The sequence below is a fragment of the Mytilus trossulus genome, chromosome 5 (assembly GCF_036588685.1).
Source record: "Mytilus trossulus isolate FHL-02 chromosome 5, PNRI_Mtr1.1.1.hap1, whole genome shotgun sequence".
NCBI classification, from domain to species: Eukaryota; Metazoa; Mollusca; class Bivalvia; order Mytilida; family Mytilidae; genus Mytilus; species Mytilus trossulus.
The window spans coordinates 80,786,835-80,806,649 of NC_086377.1; the positions used below are offsets into that span (position 1 = coordinate 80,786,835).

The 19,815-nt window shown below is 31.8% G+C and overlaps 1 protein-coding gene across 1 annotated transcript in view; it reads right to left on the bottom strand.

The window, feature by feature from the left end:
- Nucleotides 1-19,390, bottom strand: part of LOC134718359 (microfibril-associated glycoprotein 4-like) — a 29,786-nt gene extending 10,396 nt beyond the window's left edge. Inside the window, exons 1-2 of the mRNA XM_063580855.1 lie at nt 19,277-19,390; nt 18,671-18,790 (exon numbers count right to left, since the gene is read on the bottom strand). Coding sequence (XP_063436925.1) covers nt 18,671-18,790; nt 19,277-19,364 — 208 coding nt within the window. The 5' untranslated portion in view covers nt 19,365-19,390. The remainder of the gene's footprint in view (nt 1-18,670; nt 18,791-19,276) is intronic.
- Nucleotides 19,391-19,815: the final 425 nt, after the last annotated feature.

The window sequence follows — 19,815 nt, forward strand, 5'->3', positions numbered from 1 at the left end:
GGAACTTATCAATTATTGGTAATATTAATTATTTGGAAACGTGACAAATTACAGGTCCTGGAATGGGATATTTTTTAATCAACAGATTTGTCCTATATTAGTTTAAGGTGCATTCACACGATACGATTTTCCGTTCGATTTTCCATTCGACTTGACACCGTCGCACAGGTAAATCGTACAGCGTTCTGTTCACACGATACGATTTTCCATTCGATTTTCATCAGATTTGAACAAGTGCTTTTTTTATATTTCTAAACGCAGCCACTTCCGAAATTATCTTAATACGCAGGTATTATTAAAATTGAAACAAATATAATTGAGTCATTTACTGAATGGTGATTTGATAATGAGTTTCCAAGGACTATTCCTAAATTCTCCAAAATATTTGTTTCGTCTAGCCATTTTTTTTATGTATACCTGTAGCTTTTACTACTTTATCAGATATTTTATATTTCTTTAATATTAATATCTTTAATACATGTATTGCATTATTTGGACTAGTATTGCACTACCATCTTAATTGAGGATACCATAGAGATCGTACTGAACGTAATAAATGTTTCTTCGCAAACCTGTAATTTCCGTTAAGACTAACAAGAGATAAAAGATTGGCGAAATATTTAGCACATAAAGAGTGTAGTATGAGTTATAAGGTTACCTTGAATAATTTTTATTTATATCAATTATGGTCTTTTTAAAATACTCTAAATTATATGATTATCAGTCTTGAAACAATGAAGTCCAAATAATTATGACGTCTTGAAAGGCTATGATATTTTTTTTCTTTGACGCCTTACATCAACGTCGAAGTAAGGCGTCAAAGAAAAAAAAATATAATAGCCTTTCAAGACGTCATAATTATTTGGACTAGAAACAATGGTGAAAAATGCAGAAATTTGTTCGGCATGTTATCTCTGTTTTCTAAATAAACACAGTTTTGAAAATAGATTCTACACCCAACATATTGATATCGGTGTAAAATGTAATTCTAATACAACTTCTCTCTTCAGATACACGTATAATGTTTTATAAAAGACGGAATACTCGAAATGTAATATCCGTGGAATGTAATATCCTTTGAAGTTTTGGTGAAGAGTGCTTTCTTTCACGTCCGCACTTCTATCAAGTATGGCATGCCAAAATAACATTTAAAAATTTATTGCGGATCATGGTGAATATTTAAATTACAGAACAATAACATACATTGTAATTCAGACGACATATAGAGACATCATGTGACACTCGAATTTTTCGATTATATTAGTGTAACAGAGTTTATTTTCTTCTGAGATCTAGAAGAAAAAAAAGTAACCTCAATATTAATGCTAGTAGAAAATTTAAACCCGATTTCAATATTCAAAATATGACACTTGTATTTAAAATATAGATTAAAAAGAGAACTCGATACAAGTAAAGAATGGAACTTTAAAACAGATAACCGAGTTAAAATTGCTTCGTGTCTTAATTTAATACTACACGTACGTCTTTGTTTAATAGGCACATGTTTTTTGTGTAATTCACGTCTTTTTTGGTAGAGTTGAGTCATATATTTAACTAATATTCTATAGTGCGTCTTTCCGTGTTGTAATGTCATACATATACGTACTACTTTTTAGATAAGGGAGAAGGTTGGCGCCTTTTAAAAAATTCATACTTCATACATCGTTGTTTTCGGCGTCGTCGTCGGCGTCGTCCGAAGATGGATGGTTTCCGGATAATAACTTCTTTAAAGTTAATAGAAATAGATAAAATTTTAAAGTAAGGGGGTTTTGGTCCCAACGGTTTGTGAATAAGGGACACAAATAAGCATTTTTCTTTGTTTTCGCACAATAACTTCAGTATAAGTAAATAGAAATCTATGAAATTTAAACGCAAGTTTTATGACCACAAAGGGAAGGTTGGGATTGATTCTGGAAGTTTTGGTCCCAACAGTTTAGGAATTAGGGGTCAAAGGGTTCAAAATTAAACTATGTTTGATTTCATCAAAAAATGAATTATGGGGTTATTTAATATGCTGAATCTAATCGTGTATTTAGATTCTAAATTTTTGGTCCCGTTTTCAAATAAGTCTACATTAAGGTCCAAAGGGTCCAAAATCAAACTTAGTTTTCAAGAAATGAATTCTTGGGGTTCTTTGATATCCTGAATCTAAACCTGTACTTATAGTTTCGTTTACGGGCCCAGTTTTCAAGTTGGTATAAAGCGGAGTCCAAAATTAAACTTTGTTTAATTTCAACAAAAGTAATTGAATATATGGGGTTCTTTGATATGCTGAATTTAACCATGTATAAATGTTTTTGGTGTTTGAGACCTTTGTCAAATTGGTCAACATTGGGTTCTAAAGGGTTCAAAATTGAACTTTATTTAATTTCATCATAAACGAGTTCTTGGGGTTATTTGATATGCTGAATCTAATCATGATTGTATTTAGATTTTAGATATTGACCATAATAAAAAAATGTCCAATTTTATTTATTTTTTAAAGTTTTTAGACCTCATTCATTTTGTGTCAGAAATCTATTTTGTGTCAACTATTTAATCACAATCCAAATTCAGAGATGTACTAAGCTTGAATGTTATGTCCATACTTGCCTAACTGTTCGGGTTCGATCTCTGCGGTCGTATAAAACTGTACCCTGCGTAACATCTGGTTTGTTTCCCGTTTTGTAAATAGATTAGACCATTGGTTTTACTGTTTGAAAATGTATATGTACACTGGTCATTTTGGGATCCTTTATATTTTGCTGTTTTGGATCAGCTAACCAAAGGGAGGCTCCGTGTTGAAGGTCCGACGTACTTGGACCTATAATTGTTAGCTTAAATTCGCTGAGACTTGGATGCGGTGTTCTCTCAATGGCACTTATACCACATATTCTTATTTATAATGTTCTCAAGTATTTATAATTATTTGTTGTTTATTTTTCAAACTTATTTCGAAATATTTTAATTGGAAAATAAAGAACTTTATTCATGTGCGAACTAAAGTTGGGTTTAGGGGAATATGGGAAAATAATGCCTTTTTATATATAATGCTAAAGGTCATCGAAACTTTGCAAATTTGATATAGTCCAGCTTGTGCAAAACTATAAATTGGAAAATTTAGAATAAATAAAAAGAAGGGACTTTCCAATCCCTTAAAAAAAATTGGCCAAGATTCAAGGTCGCTACACGTCATAACATTATCGGACATGAAATAGCTAGCATGATTTGATTAAATTTAAAATGTCCTTTCGAATTTTCAGTATTAATATGATCCTATAAGCTATACTCCCAGTTCATACATTCCCATATCTAACTGAATGTTACCTCGAAATCCAGAAGTTTATATTTTTTAAGATGGCACGACTATTTCAAGAGCTAAGAAAGTTTGACCTATTTTGATGATTTTGATTGTTGTCAATGGTTTCTGAGATACAACAGGAATTGATTCCTGATGAAGCCAGAGGCAGGGGGTCACCCCCCTTTGTATAGAAACAAAATGGTTGATTAAATATGGAATCACTGAAGAATAACTGGAGCCCCTCTTAGACAGTCAATGGACCCCCTTTTATGAAAATTTCTGGATCCGCCACTGGAAGTGGTATAAATTTCATTTTCATTCGATTAAGATAGATTATTTTCCATTGTGTTCATTTTGATCCCTTTCGGTAAAGTCAATGCATACGGTTGTTGCGTTTATAGGGTAAAATACTACTGAAAATCACACTTGACCTCACTTGCATAATGTTCCTAATTTTCATCTCTTTTTAAAGTTAGAATTAAATGCATTAGCCGTATCCAAATCCTTACTGTGTCCCCACTTTTTGTTTCAACATTTGCTAAGGTGTACTGCAATTTCAGGGGCATCATCTAGTGTATGCTTATATCTAAGAAAATACATAGGCTAGCGACGTTCTATCAATGTATTCTTTAATCTTTATATTTGGAGAAATGGAACAAAACATCTGTTATTCAACTTTTCAATAACTGGATTTAAGGATGGTCGTTGCAATTTGGGTACTCCTCATTACGGAATCCTGGATCATTTGGAGGTCTGTTTAGACCAATTTTTCTTTGATTCAATATGGATTCAAAATCAAAGTTTTATTCATGGTCGATACCATGGATACACACTAAACAAAGTAACACAAGTTCAAGCGAGCTTTTAAAATCGGCATTTTTTCAAAATTAAAATTGAATTGGTGTAAACAATGATACCTCTACAAAATAAACACTTAAAAGGAAATTTTTGTCTAAATAATAAAAAAACGTAAGTGAAATTTTTTTTCAAAATAGGTGCAATTTATACTATTGTGACTATGTATATTGTTTTGGTGAATTATGTGTAAAAAAAAAAAATGATATAAATACATTGCATTAATCAATTCATTATGAACTCTTTTATTTGGGGATCAAACATCCTCTTTTAAACGCTTTGTCGATTACCACTGTGCCTGAAGTGACATATTTATAAATAGATATCAGAACGCGGACGTGATAGAAAGCCTAATTTAGAACATTGTCTAGTCTAGAAGAAAGCCGGGAAGAAAATAGGTTGAGTTAAAAGTGAACTAATACTTAAGATTTGCATCATTCAATGCACGGTACTGCTCTCGACAAACAAATGCTGGCCCTTCGTCATTCTTTGGAGATATGTTGATAGTGTGTCTTCCCATGGATAGAAACGTGCAAGCCCCTGTGTATATGAAACGCTTACTTAATCTTCCTTATTTTTTTGTAATTCTTGAACAGGCAAATTTATGCAATGTCCCTCCTCCTGACTTTGGAAGTGCTAATTGGGATGTATTGCATTTACTAGCACTTGTTGCCCTATTAACGCCATGTAAGTCCGCCAGTTATTATCATTTATAAGAACAATGCACATCCCCTTTTCGTAACTTGGTCTAACCATAGTTCCCCAGTCAAGTACACGATAATATAGCAGTTACTGTAGTAAGTATTATGCCAGGATTTACCTATTATTCACGATCATTATTTACGAAGGCTTTGTGAAACGGCTGTAAAACCTAAGATTTATTAACGATGGTTGTCACTATATATATAACGTTATGGATCTAATGACACGTAGACTTCCGAAGGCTTTGTAAAACGGTAGCCAGGTTTATGAACAAAAGATGACTATGTTTCCTGTACGAATTAAAAACGTTAGAATGATGCGAAAATCGGAATATTGTCGATAAAATTTATAAGCTTGATTTTTTCAATTGACTGATAAATTTAGTCGATTTGGCGTTCACACGGTCCGATTCCAGTTGAAACGTCGAATGGAAATAGCGTACGTTTCGATTTCAAAACGACGTTTCGACTTCACATTCGACTTCAGATTTCACTGTTCACACGATACGATTTTAGTCGAAAGCAGGTGCACAGGTAAAAATCGAATGAAAATCGAATGGAAAATCGTATCGTGTGAATGCACCTTAAATAAAGTTGAATTCTTTGATTCGCTGTTTAACGTCATACCCGCTGACAAATTGAAAACTGTACCTATACGCCTTATTTTTAGTCCAGATTTTTAGTATTCGTATTGTTAACCTCTTAGAAAGTCTTACTGATTAAAATACTACAATAGGTAACAATTTGACAATTTAGTAGTGTCAACCCTGTGATTATGACCCGTTTATATAGCATATTAATCCTGAATACACCGTTTAGTGGTGCGCCTGAAAGATGCGGAACGTACAGATAAGGTAATAGGTAACAGGTGAATATACTATTGGTATCGGTATCGGACTCGACCCGGAACTTCTTAATTATTGGCAATATTAATTACGTGGAAAACAAAAGGACCTGGAGTGATGTAATTTTTAATCTACACCTTTGTACTATATTAGTTGTATATAAAGTTGAATTCTTTGATTCGTCGATTTTACGTGATGACGGCTGACAAATTGGACCTCGTCTTTTTAGTATTATAGATATAGACATATATATAATTAAATGGTTTCAATTCAAGTTACTTTTTATTTTTTAATTTGTTAATAAAACTAAAGCTTAACATCTTTTATCTAAGAAAAAAATCCTTTCTTATATAAAAAATCAATCCTTTAAAATCTATTGTAAAAAGCCATCTGAACTACATGCATTCCAACGTTTTTATTTTGTCTTACGTCTTTGAGTGTGTAACGTTAGGTGACAACCAGTATCGTGCGACGTTTCATAATTATAGCACTTAGGTCCTTTTGACTTAGCCGCAAATTGTCTCAAAATCAAGATATTCATATTTGATTCAAACTGGTCGGATATTATATCAATTGACCATAATCTAGCTACTTGCTTTTAATTCAAAGGCTTTATAGAATAACTAATATAGTTGTCAAAAATTCTGTCATTTGTAAAAGATCAGCCTTCAAAGCTGTTCCAAGTTAGAAAATTCAAAATAGTCAATATATGAATGTCGAAGAAATACACTTAATAAATTATAGGAAATTATACAGGCGAGTTTTTATAAAATAGGTGGTAATGCATCAGTTTTCTATTTAGCATTTGAATTAATAGCAATAAGTTCTACGTCCTACTATTGCTCATCCATTGCTCATGCTTGTTGTGTATGGAACCCTACGTCAAAATCCGGAAACTGTTAGACAGATGGCATTACAAAGTCACAAAGATTATAATAAACTTAAAATGCTTTGTGTTATCGGAGTTAGGATGAGAATCTCTAACAAATTATACGGACTGTCAAAGGATGGCATATTTTGCTAGGTTAGATGCTCTACCTGGTACAAGATATTGTAAATTATTTTACCGAACTGGAGTTATAACAAAACGAACATTTTAATCATATTAATGGCATATTCAAGTCCACTGGACAAGACCATTATATACACGGAAACCTTAATATAAAAACATAGAAGATTTTTTTTATATACCAGGGTTAGGGTTTGTAACTACTAGCTACTTTTATAAGGATTGGCAAACATGTAACGCCGAGCGGAGCGAGACAAATTTATTTTGAAGGGTTTTGGCGCCACTGAAGGTCCAAGAAGCTATAGAACAAATGATGCAAAATCATGCTTTGTGGGTGTTCCCAAGACCCTTACATAATCTGAAAATGCAAGTTTTGTTTTAATAATTTTTTGACAATATTTTGGTCTTAAAGCCAAATGTACAAATTCAGTGTAGGACTTAAGTTTCTAGGGGCAACATCACAATTAACCAATGTTAAAGCAAAAATAGAATTCACATACAAGTAGTTAAGTCTGTGGCTGCTGTTTTTTTTAAAACTCATGATCAAGTTCATAACACACTTAATAGATTACAAAAGGGATGCAACCCTTACAGATTACAGAAGGGCAATCAATGAACAAAAGACAAAACAATAAGAAACATTGATCATGAAAAATCAGGGCTATGTTTGAAAGAAAATAGAACTTGCTTCTTGCAAGGCACTCGCCTTGAACACAATTTGATATGGAGACAAGCCTTTGAATTTCCTACATGAGGCATTTGCCTCAATGTAGTAATGGCCCTGTTTAAATAAAAGTGAGATTATGTTTCCTGAGAAAATATACCTGCAGTTAACTGAAACCAACTTTCAGACATTTCAAGTATATTTAAATAATATCTATACTTTTATTATTGAAAAATTGGGAAGTGTTTCTCGATTTTTTTGGGGGGAAAAAATGAATTTATGAAGAATCTGGTGCCATCTCATACTCTGAATTAGACCTGCTGAGTTATTTATTTTCAATACATTGTAAGTCAGGTAATTTATTTTCAAACTACCACAGAACCAATTGTTTTTTGTGATTATCAAGGCCGAGTTATTTATTTTCAAAATCCCCCCCGAATATCAAATGGTCGTCCCCTTATCAAATGTAGATGATTTTTCGGTCTCTCGTCCAAAATTTCTGACTAGAACAAACTGACTTCCATTGGATACTGTTTTAATCTGCATGAAATTGTAAATAGTAATAAAATTGAGAATGGAAATGGGGAATGTTTTAAAGAGACAACAACCCGAACATAGAAGAACAGACAACAGCAGAAGGCCACCAACAGGTCTTCAATTCAGCGAAAAATTTGATTGTCAAACATGTTCACATATATTGTTGGAATGCCAGACAGATCCAAGAACGGTTCCTTTCTGATTAGCACGATTTCCTTCTTAATGCAGTTCTCGTAGTTGCCTCGCTTTAATAAACTTCAATTTATGAACGGCGAAATTGCTTTTTAGTTCGGTGAGGATATCGGGAAAAAAGTTGATGGAAAGGGCAAACGATATCTAATCCGAGTCATTAAAGTTCGCAATGAGTTGTTGCATGTTAATGTTTAAACTAATTTAAATGTATGAAAGTTTGAAAGCGTGTCAAGTTTATGTGAATATGTATTTAAAGAAAAAAATCCTGAATACATATTTGTAATCACAAATAATTGTCATAAGATGTATATCACAATGTACTGTAACGGTTCCTTTATTCATTTTTATAAATGTTTCTTGTCAAAGGTAGGATTTTAAAGAAATCTGTTTTACGTTTATATTTGAGTTTCTTTTTAATTAAAGTGATGTTTTTATTAACATGTAAATCATTCCATTAGCATAGCATGGCATAAAATATTTCAAATAATGTGTTTATGCTATGTTATGCTTATGGTATGTGTATTGTTGAATTTGATCTTGTTTAAACGATAATTGTACAAATGCGTGACAACTGTTTTAATAAAAAGACTAAACCCGGATAGCAATACCAATGCTGTTTGGAGAGTTGTCAACGTCCATAAATGGTTTGACGGTGGCAAGTTTCAAACACAGGACTGTTATTCTGGTAATCTTACAAGTTACAAACACAGGACTGTTATTCTGTTAATGTTACAAGTTATAAACACAGGACTGTTATTCTCTTTATCTTACAAGTTTCAAACACAGGACTGTTATTCTGTTTATCTTAGAAGTTTCAAACACAGGACTGTTATTCTGGTAATGTTACAAGTTACAAACACAGGACTGTTATTCTGGTAATTTTACAAGTTACAAACACAGGACTGTTATTCTGTTAATGTTACAAGTTTCAAACACAGGACTGTTATTCTGTTAATGTTACAAGTTTCAAACACAGGACTGTTATTCTGGTAAAGTTACAAGTTTCAAACACAGGACTGTTATTCTGGTAAAGTTACAAGTTTCAAACACAGGACTATTATTCTGTTATCTGACAAGTTTCAAATACAGGACTGTTATTCTGTTTATCTTACAAGTTTCAAACACAGGACTGTTATTCTGTTAATCTTACAAGTTTTAAACACAGGACTGTTATTCTGTTAATCTTACAAGTTTTAAACACAGGACTGTTATTCTGTTTATCTTACAAGTTTCAAACACAGGACTGTTATTCTGTTAATCCTACAAGTTTCAAACACAGGACTGTTATTCTGTTAATCTTACAAGTTTCAAACACAGGACTGTTATTCTGATAATCTTACAAGTTACAAACACAGGACTGTTATTCTGGTAATCTTACAAGTTTCAAACACAGGACTGATATTCTTTTTATCTTACAAGTTTCAAACACAGGACTGTTATTCTGGAAAAGTTACAAGTTTCAAACACAGGACTGTTATTCTGGTAAAGTTACAAGTTTCAAACACAGGACTGTTATTCTGGTAAAGTTACAAGTTTCAAACACAGGACTATTATTCTGTTATCTGACAAGTTTCAAATACAGGACTGTTATTATGGTAATCTTACAAGTTTCAAACACAGGACTGTTATTCTGTTAATCTTACAAGTTTCAAACACAGGACTGTTATTCTGTTTATCTTACAAGTTTCAAACACAGGACTGTTATTCTGTTAATCTTACAAGTTTCAAACACAGGACTGTTATTCTGTTAATCTTCCAAGTTTCAAACACAGGACTGTTATTCTGGTAATCTTACAAGTTACAAACACAGGACTGTTATTCTGGTAATCTTACAAGTTTCAAACACAGGACTGTTATTCTTTTTATCTTACAAGTTTCAAACACAGGACTGTTATTCTGGAAAAGTTACAAGTTTCAAACACATGACTGTTATTCTGCTTATCTTACAAGTTACAAACACAGGACTATTATTCTGTTATCTTACAAGTTTAAAATACAGGACTGTTATTCTGTTTATCTTACAAGTTTCAAACACAGGACTGTTATTCTGTTATCTTACAAGTTTCAAACACAGGACTGTTATTCTGTTATCTTACAAGTTTCAAACACATGACTGTTATTCTGTTAATCTTACAAGTTTCAAACACAGGACTGTTATTCTGTTTATCTTACAAGTTTCAAACACAGGACTGTTATTCTGGAAAAGTTACAAGTTTCAAACACATGACTGTTATTCTGCTTATCTTACAAGTTACAAACACAGGACTATTATTCTGTTATCTTACAAGTTTAAAATACAGGACTGTTATTCTGTTTATCTTACAAGTTTCAAACACAGGACTGTTATTCTGTTATCTTACAAGTTTCAAACACAGGACTGTTATTCTGTTATCTTACAAGTTTCAAACACATGACTGTTATTCTGTTAATCTTACAAGTTTCAAACACAGGACTGTTATTCTGTTTATCTTACAAGTTTCAAACACAGGACTGTTATTCTTTTTATCTTACAAGTTTCAAACACAGGACTGTTATTCTGGAAAAGTTACAAGTTTCAAACACATGACTGTTATTCTGCTTATCTTACAAGTTACAAACACAGGACTATTATTCTGTTATCTTACAAGTTTAAAATACAGGACTGTTATTCTGTTTATCTTACAAGTTTCAAACACAGGACTGTTATTCTGTTATCTTACAAGTTTCAAACACAGGACTGTTATTCTGTTATCTTACAAGTTTCAAACACATGACTGTTATTCTGTTAATCTTACAAGTTTCAAACACAGGACTGTTATTCTGTTTATCTTACAAGTTTCAAACACAGGACTGTTATTCTGGAAAAGTTACAAGTTTCAAACACATGACTGTTATTCTGCTTATCTTACAAGTTACAAACACAGGACTATTATTCTGTTATCTTACAAGTTTAAAATACAGGACTGTTATTCTGTTTATCTTACAAGTTTCAAACACAGGACTGTTATTCTGTTATCTTACAAGTTTCAAACACAGGACTGTTATTCTGTTATCTTACAAGTTTCAAACACATGACTGTTATTCTGTTAATCTTACAAGTTTCAAACACAGGACTGTTATTCTGTTTATCTTACAAGTTTCAAACACAGGACTGTTATTCTGGAAAAGTTACAAGTTTCAAACACATGACTGTTATTCTGCTTATCTTACAAGTTACAAACACAGGACTATTATTCTGTTATCTAACAAGTTTAAAATACAGGACTGTTATTCTGTTTATCTTACAAGTTTCAAACACAGGACTGTTATTCTGTTATCTTACAAGTTTCAAACACAGGACTGTTATTCTGTTATCTTACAAGTTTCAAACACATGACTGTTATTCTGTTAATCTTACAAGTTTCAAACACAGGACTGTTATTCTGTTTATCTTACAAGTTTCAAACACAGGACTGTTATTCTGTTAATCTTACAAGTTTCAAACACAGGACTGTTATTCTGGTAATCTTACAAGTTACAAACACAGGACTGTTATTCTGTTAATCTTACAAGTTTCAAACACAGGATTGTTATTCTGGTAATCTTACAAGTTTCAAACACAGGACTGTTATTCTGTTAATCTTACAAATTTCAAACACAGGACTGTTATTTTGTTAATCTTACAAGTTTCAAACACAGGACTGTTATTCTAGTAATCTTACAAGTTTCAAACACAGGACTGTTATTCTGTTTATCTTACAAGTTTCAAACACAGGACTGTTATTCTGTTTATCTTACAAGTTTCAAATACAGGACTGTTATTCTCTTTATCTCACAAGTTTCAAACACAGAACTGTTATTCTGATAATCTTACAAGATTCAAACACAGGACCGTTATTCTGTTTATCTTACAAGTTTCAAACACAGGACTGTTATTCTGGTAATCTTACAAGTTTCAAACACAGGACTGTTATTCTGTTTATCTTACAAGTTTCAAATACAGGACTGTTATTCTCTTTATCTGACAAGTTTCAAACACAGGACTGTTATTCTGATAATCTTACAAGTTACAAACACAGGACTGTTATTCTGTTTATCTTACAAGTTTCAAAATACAGGATTGTTATTCTGTTAATGTTACAAGTTACAAACACAGGACTGTTATTCTGTAATCTTACAAGTTTCAAACACAGGACTGTTATTCTGTTAATCTTACAAGTTTTAAACACAGGACTGTTAATCTATTTATCTTACAAGTTTCAAACACAGGACTGTTATTCTGTTAATCTTACAAGTTTCAAACACAGGACTGTTATTCTGTTAATCTTACAAGTCACAAACACAGGACTGTTATTCTTGTAATCTTACAAGTTACAAACACATTACTGTTATTCTGTAAATGATACAAGTTTCAAACACAGGACTGTTATTCTGTGTATCTTACAAATTTCAAACACAGGACTGTTATTCTGTTTATCTTACAAGTTTCAAACACAGGACTGTTATTCTGTTTATCTTCCAAGTTTCAAACACAGGACTGTTATTCTGTTAATGTTACAAGTTACAAACACATGACTGTTATTCTGCTTATCTTACAAGTTACAAACACAGGACTATTATTCTGTTATCTTACAAGTTTAAAATACAGGACTGTTATTCTGTTTATCTTACAAGTTTCAAACACAGGACTGGTATTCTGTTATCTTACAAGTTTTAAACACAGGACTGTTATTCTGTTATCTTACAAGTTTCAAACACAGGACTGTTATTCTGGTAAAGTTACAAGTTTCAAACACAGGACTGTTATTCTGGTAAAGTTACAAGTTTCAAACACAGGACTATTATTCTGTTATCTGACAAGTTTCAAATACAGGACTGTTATTATGGTAATCTTACAAGTTTCAAACACAGGACTGTTATTCTGTTAATCTTACAAGTTTCAAACACAGGACTGTTATTCTGTTTATCTTACAAGTTTCAAACACAGGACTGTTATTCTGTTAATCTTACAAGTTTCAAACACAGGACTGTTATTCTGTTAATCTTCCAAGTTTCAAGCACAGGACTGTTATTCTGGTAATCTTACAAGTTACAAACACAGGACTGTTATTCTGGTAATCTTACAAGTTTCAAACACAGGACTGTTATTCTTTTTATCTTACAAGTTTCAAACACAAGACTGTTATTCTGGAAAAGTTACAAGTTTCAAACACATGACTGTTATTCTGCTTATCTTACAAGTTACAAACACAGGACTATTATTCTGTTATCTTACAAGTTTAAAATACAGGACTGTTATTCTGTTTATCTTACAAGTTTCAAACACAGGACTGTTATTCTAGTAATCTTACAAGTTTCAAACACAGGACTGTTATTCTGTTTATCTTACAAGTTTCAAACACAGGACTGTTATTCTGTTTATCTTACAAGTTTCAAATACAGGACTGTTATTCTCTTTATCTCACAAGTTTCAAACACAGAACTGTTATTCTGATAATCTTACAAGATTCAAACACAGGACCGTTATTCTGTTTATCTTACAAGTTTCAAACACAGGACTGTTATTCTGGTAATCTTACAAGTTTCAAACACAGGACTGTTATTCTGTTTATCTTACAAGTTTCAAATACAGGACTGTTATTCTCTTTATCTGACAAGTTTCAAACACAGGACTGTTATTCTGATAATCTTACAAGTTACAAACACAGGACTGTTATTCTGTTTATCTTACAAGTTTCAAAATACAGGATTGTTATTCTGTTAATGTTACAAGTTACAAACACAGGACTGTTATTCTGTAATCTTACAAGTTTCAAACACAGGACTGTTATTCTGTTAATCTTACAAGTTTTAAACACAGGACTGTTAATCTATTTATCTTACAAGTTTCAAACACAGGACTGTTATTCTGTTAATCTTACAAGTTTCAAACACAGGACTGTTATTCTGTTAATCTTACAAGTCACAAACACAGGACTGTTATTCTTGTAATCTTACAAGTTACAAACACATTACTGTTATTCTGTAAATGATACAAGTTTCAAACACAGGACTGTTATTCTGTGTATCTTACAAATTTCAAACACAGGACTGTTATTCTGTTTATCTTACAAGTTTCAAACACAGGACTGTTATTCTGTTTATCTTCCAAGTTTCAAACACAGGACTGTTATTCTGTTAATGTTACAAGTTACAAACACATGACTGTTATTCTGCTTATCTTACAAGTTACAAACACAGGACTATTATTCTGTTATCTTACAAGTTTAAAATACAGGACTGTTATTCTGTTTATCTTACAAGTTTCAAACACAGGACTGGTATTCTGTTATCTTACAAGTTTTAAACACAGGACTGTTATTCTGTTATCTTACAAGTTTCAAACACAGGACTGTTATTCTGGTAAAGTTACAAGTTTCAAACACAGGACTGTTATTCTGGTAAAGTTACAAGTTTCAAACACAGGACTATTATTCTGTTATCTGACAAGTTTCAAATACAGGACTGTTATTATGGTAATCTTACAAGTTTCAAACACAGGACTGTTATTCTGTTAATCTTACAAGTTTCAAACACAGGACTGTTATTCTGTTTATCTTACAAGTTTCAAACACAGGACTGTTATTCTGTTAATCTTACAAGTTTCAAACACAGGACTGTTATTCTGTTAATCTTCCAAGTTTCAAACACAGGACTGTTATTCTGGTAATCTTACAAGTTACAAACACAGGACTGTTATTCTGGTAATCTTACAAGTTTCAAACACAGGACTGTTATTCTTTTTATCTTACAAGTTTCAAACACAAGACTGTTATTCTGGAAAAGTTACAAGTTTCAAACACATGACTGTTATTCTGCTTATCTTACAAGTTACAAACACAGGACTATTATTCTGTTATCTTACAAGTTTAAAATACAGGACTGTTATTCTGTTTATCTTACAAGTTTCAAACACAGGACTGTTATTCTGTTATCTTACAAGTTTCAAACACAGGACTGTTATTCTGTTATCTTACAAGTTTCAAACACATGACTGTTATTCTGTTAATCTTACAAGTTTCAAACACAGGACTGTTATTCTGTTTATCTTACAAGTTTCAAACACAGGACTGTTATTCTGTTAATCTTACAAGTTTCAAACACAGGACTGTTATTCTGGTAATCTTACAAGTTACAAACACAGGACTGTTATTCTGTTAATCTTACAAGTTTCAAACACAGGACTGTTATTCTGGTAATCTTACAAGTTTCAAACACAGGACTGTTATTCTGTTAATCTTACAAATTTCAAACACAGGACTGTTATTTTGTTAATCTTACAAGTTTCAAACACAGGACTGTTATTCTGGTAATCTTACAAGTTTCAAACACAGGACTGTTATTCTGTTTATCTTACAAGTTTCAAACACAGGACTGTTATTCTGTTTATCTTACAAGTTTCAAATACAGGACTGTTATTCTCTTTATCTCACAAGTTTCAAACACAGAACTGTTATTCTGATAATCTTACAAGATTCAAACACAGGACCGTTATTCTGTTTATCTTACAAGTTTCAAACACAGGACTGTTATTCTGGTAATCTTACAAGTTTCAAACACAGGACTGTTATTCTGTTTATCTTACAAGTTTCAAATACAGGACTGTTATTCTCTTTATCTCACAAGTTTCAAACACAGGACTGTTATTCTGATAATCTTACAAGTTACAAACACAGGACTGTTATTCTGTTTATCTTACAAGTTTCAAAATACAGGATTGTTATTCTGTTAATGTTACAAGTTACAAACACAGGACTGTTATTCTGTAATCTTACAAGTTTCAAACACAGGACTGTTATTCTGTTAATCTTACAAGTTTTAAACACAGGACTGTTAATCTATTTATCTTACAAGTTTCAAACACAGGACTGTTATTCTGTTAATCTTACAAGTTTCAAACACAGGACTGTTATTCTGTTAATCTTACAAGTCACAAACACAGGACTGTTATTCTTGTAATCTTACAAGTTACAAACACATTACTGTTATTCTGTAAATGATACAAGTTTCAAACACAGGACTGTTATTCTGTGTATCTTACAAATTTCAAACACAGGACTGTTATTCTGTTTATCTTACAAGTTTCAAACACAGGACTGTTATTCTGTTTATCTTCCAAGTTTCAAACACAGGACTGTTATTCTGTAAATGTTACAAGTTACAAACACATGACTGTTATTCTGCTTATCTTACAAGTTACAAACACAGGACTATTATTCTGTTATCTTACAAGTTTAAAATACAGGACTGTTATTCTGTTTATCTTACAAGTTTCAAACACAGGACTGTTATTCTGTTAATCTTACAAGTCACAAACACAGGACTGTTATTCTTGGAATCTTACAAGTTACAAACACATTACTGTTATTCTGTAAATGATACAAGTTTCAAACACAGGACTGTTATTCTGTGTATCTTACAAATTTCAAACACAGGACTGTTATTCTGTTTATCTTACAAGTTTCAAACACAGGACTGTTATTCTGTTTATCTTCCAAGTTTCAAACACAGGACTGTTATTCTTTTAATGTTACAAGTTACAAACACAGGACTGTTATGCTCTTTATTTTACAAGTTTTAAACAGGGGACTGTTAATCTGTTAATGTTACAAGTTACAAACTCAGGACTGTTATTCTGGTAATCTTACAAGTTTCAAACACAGGACTGTTATTCTGTTTATCTTACAAGTTTCAAATAAAGGACTGTTATTCTCTTTATCTTACAAGTTTCAAACACAGGACTGTTATTCTGATAATCTTACAAGTTTCAAACACAGAACTGTTATTCTGTTTATCTTACAAGTTACAAACACAGGACTGTTAGTCTGGTTATCTTACAAGTTTCAAATACAGGACTGTTATTCTCTTTATCTTACAAGTTTCAAACACAGGACTGTTATTCTGATAATCTTACAAGTTTCAAACACAGGACTGTTATTCTGTTATCTTACAAGTTTCAAACACAGGACTGTTATTCTGATAATGTTACAAGTTACAAACACAGGACTGTTATTCTGGTAATTTTACAAGTTACAAACACATGACTGTTATTCTGTTAATCTTACACGTTTCAAACACAGGACTGTTATTCTTGTAATCTTACAAGTTTCAAACATAGCACTGTTATTCTGGTAAAGTGACAAGTTTCAAACACAGGACTGTTATTCTGTTAATCTTACAAGTTTCAAATAAAGGACTGTTATTCTCTTTATCTTACAAGTTTCAAACACAGGACTGTTATTCTGATAATCTTACAAGTTTCAAACACAGAACTGTTATTCTGTTTATCTTACAAGTTACAAACACAGGACTGTTAGTCTGGTAATCTTACAAGTTTCAAATACAGGACTGTTATTCATTTTATCTTACTAGTTTCAAACACAGGACTGTTATTCTGTTAATGTTACAAGTTACAAACACAGGACTGTTATTATGTTATCTTACAAGTTTCAAACACAGGACTGTTATTCTGATAATGTTACAAGTTACAAACTCAGGACTGTTATTCTGGTAATTTTACAAGTTACAAACACAGGACTGTTATTCTGTTAATCTTACACGTTTCAAACACAGGACTGTTATTCTTGTAATCTTACAAGTTTCAAACATAGCACTGTTATTCTGGTAAAGTGACAAGTTTCAAACACAGGACTTTTATTCTGTTAATCATACAATTTCAAACACAGGACTGTTATTCTGGTAATCTTACAAGTTTCAAACACAGGACTGTTATTCTGTTAATGTTACAAGTTACAAACACAGGACTGTTATTCTCTTTATCTTACAAGTTTCAAACATAGAACTGTTGTTTTGGTAAAGTTACAAGTTTCAAATACAGGACTGTTATTCTGTTAATCTTATAAGTTTCAAACACAGGACTGTTATTCTGTTAATGTTACAAGTTACAAACACAGGACTGTTATTCTGTTAATGTTACAAGTTACAAACACAGGACTGTTGTTCTGTTAATCTTACAAGTTTCAAACACAGGACTGTTATTCTGTTTATGTTACAAGTTACAAACACAGGACTGTTATTCTGTTTATCTTACAAGTTTCAAACACAGACAATCTTACAAGTTTCAAACACATGACTGTTATTCTGTTTATCTTACAAGTTTCAAACACAGGACTTTTATTCTGTTTATCTTACAAGTTTCAAACACAGGACTGTTATTCTGGTAATCTTACAAGTTTCAAACACAGGACTGTTATTCTGTTTATCTTACAAATTTCAAACACAGGACTGTTATTCTGTTAATGTTACAAGTTTCAAACACAGAACTGTTATTTTGTTTATCTTACAAGTTTCAAACACAGGACTGTTATTCTGTTTATCTTACGAGTTTCAAACACAGGACTGTAATTATGGTAATCTTACAAGTTTCAAACACAGGACTGTTATTCTGGTAAAGTTACAAGTTTCAAACACAGGACTGTTATTCTGGTAAAGTTACAAGTTTCAAACACAGGACTGTTATTCTGTTGATCTTACAACTGAACATGTGTTGATCACAAATTTGACAGAAACATTCTTATAAGTTTGGTTGTGTTAGAATTCTATAGCGTATTTGAAAACCCCCAGACATACTTGTACATGTTCCATGTTGTTCTTCCTCTGAATCTTCGCAATCACAATCCTTATCTTTTTTACAATCATTGGAGAGAAGTTCTACCACTTTTTCGGCATTCTTACCATGAATAGTCACTCCTATAAATATATACATGAACAGTTAAAAAGTAAAATAAAAAAAATGAAAAAATTAGAAAGGTGGTCTTTAATTATGTTATACAGCTCACAATATACAAATGATTTTACCTTTTCAAACTACACCCAACATCGACTCAACCTAATGGAGTTTTTTTACGGAAGAAAAATGAAAAGCGGGATAAAAAGTTTTTTATACGTCAATTCGACCACTTTACTAAAACAAATGGCAATAATTGTTTTAATTTATGTCCCGAGACAGTACTGAGAGAAATTTATGTAATTACAATTACTTGCCAAAAATAATGTATATCAAACAATTTAAACAAAATTATATACGTAGAAGCACGCACAGAAATGAGCGGTGAATATAATTTTCCCGCAGCTCATTATGCTTACTTATTTAAAAAAAAACCACTGTTAATGTGCTATCAAATGGAATAAAAACTCGTGATGAGCTATCATATGGAATAGAATAAATTATTTTACCAGACGGACATTCCTTCCCAAAGTTGAAATCTGCCAAAGCATTGTTTACCGCCAATACTAACAACAACACCGACCACATAGTCATCATGATTGTGATATCTAAGGTAATAGATTCCTAACACAAATATTATTCATGTTTTTAGAAACTGTAAATAATTTGTAAATTGACATGTAGATCTATAAACCACCATGTGTTACCTCTAAATATCAAGTAACCATGACAAAGGGATGTTTAGGAACTCTTTTGGTAAAATTCCAACTATATATAGTACGTGGATTTTTTGTTAATTCTACAAACTTAAAAAAGTAAGAATAGTGGGTAACAATCTCCACCAGATACAAGATGACATAGACATTAACACCTATAGGTCATCCCTAGACCATCAACAATACGCCACATACTTTGCATACGTAATTTCCGGATAATTGATTAGTGTTTACTTAATTTTTACCTGGAACGAAACAAACATATAAATAGCACAATGTATAAGGACTATTATAAGAACTTGGAAGCATAATAGAATATTTAAAATATATTT